This window comes from Vespa crabro, chromosome 13 (assembly GCF_910589235.1).
Source record: "Vespa crabro chromosome 13, iyVesCrab1.2, whole genome shotgun sequence".
Lineage (NCBI taxonomy): Eukaryota > Metazoa > Arthropoda > Insecta > Hymenoptera > Vespidae > Vespa > Vespa crabro.
The window spans coordinates 6,247,461-6,258,245 of NC_060967.1; the positions used below are offsets into that span (position 1 = coordinate 6,247,461).

General features: G+C 30.9%; 1 protein-coding gene and 1 long non-coding RNA gene across 2 annotated transcripts; both read left to right on the forward strand.

The window, feature by feature from the left end:
• The first annotated feature begins 3,199 nt into the window (after positions 1 to 3,199).
• Positions 3,200 to 7,281, forward strand: LOC124428530. The gene is made up of 3 exons (XR_006943206.1): positions 3,200 to 3,682; positions 3,751 to 3,926; positions 4,248 to 7,281. It is a non-coding gene; the product is annotated as an uncharacterized LOC124428530 (long non-coding RNA).
• Positions 7,282 to 9,652: 2,371 nt separating this feature from the next.
• On the forward strand, positions 9,653 to 10,555 carry LOC124428620 (piggyBac transposable element-derived protein 3-like). Its single transcript, XM_046972880.1, has one exon. It carries the CDS (start codon positions 9,653 to 9,655, stop codon positions 10,553 to 10,555), a length of 903 nt encoding a protein of 300 aa, XP_046828836.1.
• The last annotated feature ends 230 nt before the right edge of the window (positions 10,556 to 10,785 follow it).

Sequence of the window (10,785 nt, forward strand, 5' to 3'; positions counted from 1 at the left end):
AGGATTAGGAAAATGTTCATTTATATGTAAGTGTCGAAAGAATGATAGAATAATACTATTACAACTATATTATATATATTATGTAATATATTATTTTATGTATATACATATATATATATATATATATATATATATATATATATATATAATATCTTATTTTTATAGTAACTCGTTTTAATTAGTGTGAAGTGATAAACGAAAATCTGTTTCTCTGTGAACAAAGAAACGACAATTCACGTTTATTGTTCACTCTGTTAAATTTTATTTACTAATTATTATTCACACGGTTAAATTTTATATTACACTCTCGTGCTACTTCTCTCGTCTACGTTCTATTTCTTACAGCCCGTTTCTCTCCCAAATCTTAACGACTCGATTCGTAGGTAACAAAAGAATTTGTAGATAACAAAAGACAAAGGAAGGGCGGGCCATGAGACGCGCGACGAATCTATGTAAAGAAAGTATACTTTCTTTACATATATATATATATATATATACACATATGTTGTAGCTTGTATCATATATATGGTTATTTTGTACTCACTTTAATATTTTGTATCGTATATTGTAAATTTAAATATTACGAAATTCGTAAGGTAAATTAAAGCAGTGCAGAGTAATTTAGTTTTACCGAGCATCGAATGTTAAGCAAATGACCGAGAGTAAGTTTGTATATAACGAGAGATAATAGATAAAAAGCATTTATAGTTTTCAAAATACTTTGACCTAAACCCAACTACAATAACGGATACAAAAGCGACTTGAATATGTTCACTTACTACTTAAGAAGTTCTATGGTGGTTCCAAAACACTCATTTGCGACGTAGATCGAAATTGACTTGAGAAGCAATGATTATCTGAAAAAAGATCACAAACAAAATTTATATTTATTAAATAAAGTAGGTATTTCTTCTTTAAATGGGGATGAACTAAATAAACAGGTTACGAGCAGATACCGTATGCTTCCATATACACACTTACAAAAAATTAATCTAGTACTAACTAGCAGCTTGAGCAAAAACACAATTACTCATTTTAATATCTTAAAGCCGATATATCGACTTCCCAAGTTTTTTAATAATTTAAACATATGTAATGACATTATCTTTTGATTACGGAAATAATTTTCCCCCTTTTTCACGTAAAACTACAAACATTTTACAATAAAATAAGAAATAAAAAATACGTGCACAATAAGATCTGATATAAAACGAAAGCAATATAACTAGTATCATTACTATAATAAAGAAAACTCCTTAAAAGTATATGTATACAAAGTAAATAAGAGTCGTTACTTGAATTTTTCTTAATAAAAACTAATTGAAATAAAAAAAAAACAGCACGAAATAAAAAGAAATTAATAATTTTGATTTATTTAATAATGATAATTATTCCAAAATAAAATAAAATAAAATTTTCAATGATATAATCAACAAGAAAATAATATTACTTATGTACCTCTATTTGTAATGTACTTGTATTGTACCTTGATCATATTACTGGATGTGAGAGGGAAGTCACCTTCCCTGTTTATCATGCGAAAACAAAACAACTTTCCTAAAAAATACCAAGCAAAATAGAACAATAGAAAGTACGTCCTTAATGTATGTTCTTTTATTAGAATTTACTTGAAAATTTTAAAACCACACATTTAACTTAACTTCGACTAAATACGAAGAGCAGTAAAAAATAAACCGACATTTCCACTATACCGCGTATAGAATTTCGTCGATTCGTAGAATATCATGTATTATAAAATGAAAGTGTTTTACTAATACAAATCAAATATATATATATATACATGTAAGATATTTTTTGAAACCCTACCTGGAAGATACAAATTGACTAATTCGAATCAGTCAATCTTAGTTAATACGAACTTTATTGACAAAAATACTATAACTAAAATGTAACAACTTGTAAACTATAATTCTTTTCTCATAATCTAGCCTACTTAAGATATTACCCGTTAAAAGATAAATCACGCTCTCCTTGACTACCAATCGGATTACCTCACATATCCATACATACACACGACTAATTAGTTCCAGAATATTCCATCGCTTCGTTCAACTGTCGATTGGAACATTTCTCACACACACACATGACTAACTAGTTCTGGAACCTTCCCATTTCATACTTATATATATATATATATATATACACACGAATATGTAAAATCAGGGTTTAGAGCGAATGATTAAAACAATTGATCTTACAAAACAATTTGAAGAGTATATATACGTATATATAGAATAATGCTACTAACGGTCCGTTCGACAACACAAAATCTTACAGAATGTCCTCTTTTTGCCTTTCAAGTTTTTTTCCAATCGTAACTGTTTTTCAAAACTTTTTTTCAATCGTAACATTCAGTCACCTGAATACCTGAATATCTATACTACGCGCTTGGCAATAACAATCCTGATATATGTACACCCCTATATATACGATTTAGAGGAAAGTCAAATATAATACATAATACATAATACAATGAATTATGATTAAATGACTTAAAAATGATTACACTAATCACAATTAAAACCTTTACAAAGAATACACATTACGAAAATAAGATCTGAAAATCCTAAAACAAGTACAACACAATAAGCTTCACGATGGACATATCTAAATTACAATTTTATATTTACGAATATATCTCAAATGCACGACTTTTTCGACTTGCAAATGCTACACCATAAAAATCACATGTTTAGCTATCGATTGGTATATTGAAAGAATCTGTAATTTAAAAGAAATAAAGTTGATTACTTGTAATCAATAGAACGATGAACTTCCAGGCAACTTGCGCCAGCACGCGTAGATCTTAAGTGGTCTTGATAATAGCAGCAGCAGACGAAGTCTGTGGGTTTATCGTTGGCAATCCATTATGTAGAGAGAAACCTTGAACATCAAGTAACAATAGTGATGTTTATTTAGCTTTGTTCGGTGTGTAGTAGGTATAATTAGACTATGACTTCTAGCAATTATGATTGTGGTCTCTAGAAGAGTCGAAGAAAGAACAATGATTTTCTTTGTGTTTCCGGCGTCTTTTTCGTCACCTTTGTTTATTGGTTTCCCGCGTGTGCGTTTAGTGGCGCCAAGACATGTTAGTTATGTGTTTTGCCGAAAGAGGCGTAGCATGTCCCACATATATAGCATCATCTTGTGAACATTTCGTACAATAGACCAGGGCCGCGTTAATAGTTTGCAAATCATATGCCTTTCCATTATATATATTTGATTCCTTTATTCAGTCCGCTAATGGTACATCCTGTGAATTTTATAATAGTTTTAAAAGATATCAAAGTTATATAGCTTTTCATTCGTATACGTTTTCAGCTATGAAAGTGATTATATGTCAATTTATCTAAAAGTTGTGAATACGTTTCTAAAGGAATCATCCTCATCGCGTACATTTGTTACAACAGATGAATACATAAGAGCGAAAAATAAATCTAATAATAAATAAATTTATCTGCGTAATAAATTTCAATCTTTCTTACAAATAATTTGAAGAAATAATATTTATCTGTATCTATTCATTTTTATTTAAAAACGTCTATTAATATAGAATTAATAATTGAAATGAAATATTACGAATCGATAGAAGTCGGAAATCATACGGAATGTTCGGACGATTACTAATTAGAAGAAAATGAAGCGACAAATTTGCAGCAAAGTAATAATTTTATAAATCAATCTAAGTATCCCTTCCTTCATTCAACACGTTTTTTTCATTATCTTTAGAGCACGAGTTCTCATAAAATATTTGGGACATCGTTGGAAGTTAGAAATAACTATGCGAAAGAAGAAAAAAATGTTTATACTACACGTTGTTTCGCTATCTGAAAGCAATTACAGCAATCAGTTCAACTTATCATCAGTGACCATCATTTGTGTTGGTACACATATATATTGCACAAGTATGTACATACTATATATTTCTAATAAAAAACAGCAGTGTTTTTTGAAGTAGTTGAATATGCATCTGACTTATGAAAATTTAGCACTTGGTATAGATTTTTTCTATCAGGTACAAATTTACTTTGAAATGATATTTTGCTTTGTACATTGTACTTTGTTGGTCATTTCATGTCCATTTGGCAATTGACATCCGGCAATCTTATGGCATTTTTAATACCAATTCAATTAGTTCAAAGATTCTCTCTCTATTTTATTTTATTATTCTTAGTTATAAATTTTATATAAATTGTTAATAATTGTATCTGAATTTTATCTTATAGTACTTAAATATGCTACCATTGCCAATGATGGTGGGAGGAAAGACAATAATACATTAGGAAAACTCTTGAAAGAACTGAAGAAAGCATTGTCTACAGTCAAGGACGTGAATCATTTAGAAAACCAATTAAAAGAGAAAATCCAAAACGATAAAGGATCGGTAATTGTATAAGCTCGTCACAAATAAGATATAGATGTCAAAAAATGAAATAGATTAAGTAAACTACCTGGAAATATAACATTTTAGAGGAATATTCGAATCTTAACAGCAAAATCATGGAGAAAGAACAGTGAGTTAAAGGATCATTCACAAGAGATTTTTCATCAGAGGTAGCTTCTCATTTTGTATTGCAGAAAAAATAGAAAATTTTCAATATTTAGAAGATCATCCTCAAATTATCGAAGATGAATTGCACAAGTAAAAATTAATATGCAAAATTTACGTGAGCCTAATGTAATTCTTTGATGCATAAATATACTTTGAAAATGGGGTAGAAGAATACTGTGAATTTCACATTCGTTTTGACAAAAACCGCCTAAAAGAAAACAAAATATGGAAATGGAATAAAGAATTCAGACCAAATAATCTGGATTTAGACCATCGAAGAAAAGAACCTTCAACAATACGGAACAAGCAACAAGGATGTTATACAATAGCGAGCCACTTGTGAAAGTCAAATTTAGCAGTAACAAATGATACAACAACTTACAGACTGCAACAGAGTATTCTAAGATTTACACATCAATGAAAAGTCGAGCTCGGAATTGCTACAAATAGAAACGCTGAATAAAATAAGCACCAAATCGCACATTTCAAATAATCGAGAGGATTAAACTATTACATATATGTTATCTAATATTCGATCACCGCTCTGACGAAATAATGATGGAATGCAGAAAGGTACCATGAAAAAGGATATTAATCTGCAACAACATAGTAATAACACACCGTTAATCGAATGGATGTTTAAATTGTTTCAACTATTGTATTCAACTATTGTCGCAACTAGAATTAATACCTTACATTTGCTAATTTTTGTTATAACGCGCGTTTATCCATAAAACGTCTATCGGTTATATGTCATCATATATGATGAAACTTTAGATCTTTTATTTGGTAATGCTGATAAAATTAGCTTAAATTAATTGATAATTCAATTGTTCGTAGCATTAACTTTCTGCATGAATAGAATTAACTATAGAAATAGAAGTAAGAGCTATTCCCAGCAGTGTCACTATTACAATTTCAGAATTAATCCAGTAGCTTATTATGACAATAGTTATCCATTGATCTCTTGAGCCAAAGAATGTAAAATATCATAATAAGAGAAGTATGAATTACCGACAAGAATTCAATATAGCAATCTTTAATATCAACGTATGAGAATCGCAAGTGTAAACTAAATGCTGACGTCATATATATCAACGGAGCAATCAGAAAAATCCAGATGACTCATAGTGGACGCGAACATGCCTGAAAGGATGGACCCTGGTGACTACAAGTTCGCTGTAGTAGGTACAGACTTTCGAACCTATTCGTCGTTGGCATGATTGAAAGATCGAAGAAATTGAAAAATTCACCCATCGCTTAGAAAAATTCTGCGGTGTTCCTCTATCACGTCTACTTCACAACTACTACGGTAGTCACGCGAACAATGAACTCCGTGATATTTCTTTTTATAAAGAAACAAATAAGCAAAAAAGAAAATACACGCAGTGCTCACTTTGATTTCAATTATGTTGATCCTTGCATAGTGAAAATAATGTGCCAGAATAACGAATTCTTAGAGTACAACAGAATAATGGCTCATTGCTTTTAGATGAAAATAAACACAAAAGCAATAATACCATTATTATAATAAAAAATATTATGAAAATTATTTAAGATATATTGAAAAGAGCAAATTATCTATCACGTAAAACAACCTACTGACAGAAAAATGGCTATTATAAGTTTATTTTCACATAATCGGCCAATTCTTACTCCGCAAAACAAACAGACTTGAATGGACAATAACTTTCACAACAATTTACTTTTTACCTTTCACTGCATTACATATCTCATGTGTCTCTCTCACAATCTCTCTATCTGTATTTATTTAATCGATCTAATAATGATCGATTAAATTGCATTAAAGCATGATTAAATTAATTTTACAAACATTGATAATTGCTACAATAATATAAAATCGATAGTAAGTAAAGCTTTTAAAAAATTTCCCGATTCTCCATAAGAAAAAAGAAAATAAATAAAAATAGAATAAAATGGAAAGAATCATGACCGATGTTAGGCCGCTAAAAAGTTTTAAGTGCGATCACTTAATCATAATATAATTTAATTTTCTTATAAGACCGATACGTCAACGGCACGACCTACTTATAAGACCGAAACTGATTTCCTTGTGTCGATTACTCCTTCGAATGCACATCGACACGATTGTAAGCCTCAAACGATTCGATCTATCAACGAAAAACGACGATTACTTTTCGACGATTAAAAACGACGATTAAAACGATCTTGTGAAAAAGGTCTACGAGCCACAATCTTCTACGTCACAAGCACGAGAAATGTTCAACGCTGAAGAACCAGAAAACATTATAAAAAAATTAAACATGATTTCCGATGTTAAGGGATTAATATATAAGCGGATAAAGTTCAATTACTTTTTTCACAAGAGAACAAACATTCGTGTCGATTGGTCACGATAGACAAATAAACAAAAAAATCTTCAAAATGCAATAAAACATGTACACAGATTAATGATACAGAGATGAGAAAAACGTGAGCATTTGTATTCACCAATTGTACTAACAAAACCAGCGTACCTGCCATAGTAAAATTTGGTTCCTCTCTTTGCACGAAGACGAAATAGAGAAAATTCATTGAGCACGAGATTAACACTTTGACGGCCGAAATCACGTATACGTGAGTTCACGAGCCAGCGGTTATCGGCCAAACTCACGTACACGTGACTTCGCGCAATCGGCAGTTACCGGCTGGTTACATGTATACAAATATTTGCAAAGCGTCAGTTGCTTATTGTTCATCCATTGTTTGTTCATTGTTTATCAATTGTTTGTCTACTGAGTATCGGTTAGGACTACGGAGTATCGATTACTATATTTACTATAATATATATATCTCTGTCCATCTATCTACCTACCTATTTATATTCATATGAATATCCAATCCTCAAAAATGAGTAAAAGTGACGATTAGAAAGTAATGATAGGAAGTGGACGGATACAGACGCTGAGGAGATGAAAACATTTCTCGCTTTAATAATTCTGATGGGATTAATAAAAAAGTCAGAAAAAGATGAATACTGGTCAACAAGTACATCAATTTGCACACCAATTTTCGAAAGAGTCATGCCAAGAAATAGATTTCGCCAAATTTCGAAATACTGGCATTTCAACGATGACTAAAAAAGTCAAGACCGATTGGACAAGATTAAATCCATGACAGACCATTTCAAACATAAATTTCGAATTGTCTATAAACCAATTCAAAAAGAATTATCATTAGACGAAGCCGTTATGTCATGACGCGGAAAGCTTTGCTTCCGCACTTATAATCCTGACAAGATTGTCAAGTACGGAATATTAGTACGCATGTTGTGCGAAGCACGATCTGGTTACATTTGTAACTTTAATATATATTGTGCCCGGGGAATAAAACTAAAAGAAATCATGTTGTCGGTACTGTCACCGTACCTTTACTTCTGGCATGATATCTATATGGATAATTACTACAATAGTGTAGCAATCACAGAAGAGCTACTACAAAAACAAACAAATGTGTGCGGAACATTAAGAAAGAATAAAGGTGTACCACACTGTTTGAAAAATATAAATTTAAAGGAGTCCGGCACGGACTTTTACAGGAAAGTTAATATCCTTGTGCAGGCATTTCGAACTAAAAAAAAAGACATTATATATGATTTCAAGTATACACACGGCAAATATGGTTGAAGTCACAAGTCCAAGTACAAACAAGACCGTGAAAAAACCGACTTGTGTTGTCGAATATAATAAGTACATGAAAGGCGTAGACCATGCAGACCAATACTTGTCGTATTACTTAATTTTATTACAAAGAAAGAAGTGGACGAAGAAAGTTGTGGTATATTTTATAAATGCAATCTCCTTTAACCCATTCGAGACCGATTGCACACCGTCTGTGCAATGGATTTCCGAGGCTATAAGATGGCCTGCACACCGTGTGTGCAATAACAGTAATGTGCAATTATCAGTTATTCTGAGTAAACTAGTCGTCGAAATAAGATTTTTTTTGGAACTAATGAAATCTGTAAAGTACAGGAAAATAAAATTTGGCATTGGTTTTACCAAAAAATCTGAAGAATTATTTTCCTTACATGTAAAATACTATGAATACGCATGCAGCGAAGGCTTAAGATAATAAATTTCGTTTAGGCTGTATGAATAGAAGGCGATACGCAGGCTGTGTAGGCTTAAGATAAGTTTTTCTTTTCTTTGACCCATCTTTATCCGTGAATAAATAAGAAATTTGCTTCCACCACTCTATACTTACTTACCCGATATAAACCGACCAGCAACGACAACGCGTAATAGTTCAGTCTTACAGAAAAAATTCCCAAGCGATAGACAGTTCTATACTTAGTCCCTAAAATGTCAGATCCTAAGGCAGGAATATCAGAAATGCAAGAAGCAACCAGTGATAATGAAAGTGATGATTTCATGTTTACAAGAAATAGAAAGGAGAATCGAAAGTTTGTCATCATGGATAGTAATAGTGATTTAGAAAATGTGGAAAACATGAACGTGAATATTGAACTGTTAGGTGATACACAGGATGAGGTTTTTGAAGAAAATGATTGGGACGATTGTACTGACATTGAAAGTGAAATAGAACAGCATCAAAGTGAGCTTACTGAAGATACAGAAACGTGGGAAGATGATGTTCTCTTACAAAAATTCCTTTTGTGGGTAAATTAGGTCTCCAAAAGTTATCAAACGGAGGTAGTCCGTACGATTTTTTTGAACTTTTATTTGACAATACCTTTTTCTCTTTGATTGTCAATGAAACAAACAAGTACGGCGAAATTGTTTTAAAGGAAAAATGGAAGGACTTAACTATTTCTGAATTCAAGGTGTTTATAAGTTTATTATTACATATGGCAACTATCAAATGTCCAAGAATTGATAATTATTGGAATAAAAGCGAACAATTGGTTTCCAGTGTTTTTCCCGACGCATGACTGAACAAAGATTTCAAAATGTCTTACGAGCGCTTCATTTCTCGTCGGATAATGAAAGTGATCATCGCCTACGGAAAATAATTCCAATTATAGATTATTTTAATAATAAAATGAGAGAAATATCTCTAGTTCCTTAAAGAGGAAGGTTAATATTTAAACAATACATGGCCGATAAAAAACACAAACATGGTGTAAAGTTATACGTTGTGTGCGAAAGTTCTGGTACTGCGTTACGAATAAAAGTATATACGAGAAGTGGTGACGATATAAGTGGAAAAGGACATGTAGATAAAGTTGTCTTTCATTTGATGAAAGAGTTTCTAAATCAGGGACATTCTGTTTTCATGGACAATTATTACAGTTCTTTTGGTTTAGTTTCAAAATTGCTACAATACAAAAGTTACTGTACAGGAACATTGAGAAAGACAAGGAAAGGAAACAACTTGGAAGTAATAAAAAAAAAATTGACAGAAAATAAAGTTATTTCTCGATTCAAAAACAATGTAATGATAGGTAAATTTAAAGACAAAAGAGACGTGTTATTCATTTCTAGTGAATACAAAGCAACGTTAAAAGAATATGAAAATAAATATAAACGAAATATTTTGGAACCAATTGCGTTCCATTATTACAGCAATTATATGAACGGGATAGATTGCAAAGATCAAATGCTGTCTTATTATTCTTGCTCAAGAAAAACATTTAAATGGTACATCAAATTATGGATTCATTTAGTTGAAACTTTGGTTTTTAATTCCATCAATTTATACAAAACATACTCACCGATAATAAGAAAATTGAGTTTTAACGACTATCGTCTAGAGATTTTAAAAAACTTAATTGGAAAACCTCGAGACAGAAGGTTGACAGCATCAGAAAGAAATGATCACCTACCTGGAATTTTACCAAGAAATAAAAATAGGAAAGTAAACAGAAAGATTTGCCGAGAGTACTACAAAGAAGGAAAATATAAACGTAGTAATTACCCTTGTCCTGCTTGTATCGGTAATCCTAGATTATGTTTGGGAGAATGTTTCAAGTGCTATCATCAACCAACTAATGTATAATTATTTTATGATCGGTGTACTATTTCCTAAAAATGTATTTACAAATTATATTTTCTTTTTTATTATTGAGTTACATTACTGTATTATCTTTAGACATTTTTCTAAAAATTTATTTCTCGTTTATGTTATTTTTTTCATTATTCAACTTATTTTTTTTTAACTTTTTACTACTTTTTAAAAATTTCCTTTGCATAATATTCTGTTCTTTATTATTGAAAGCAAAATAACGA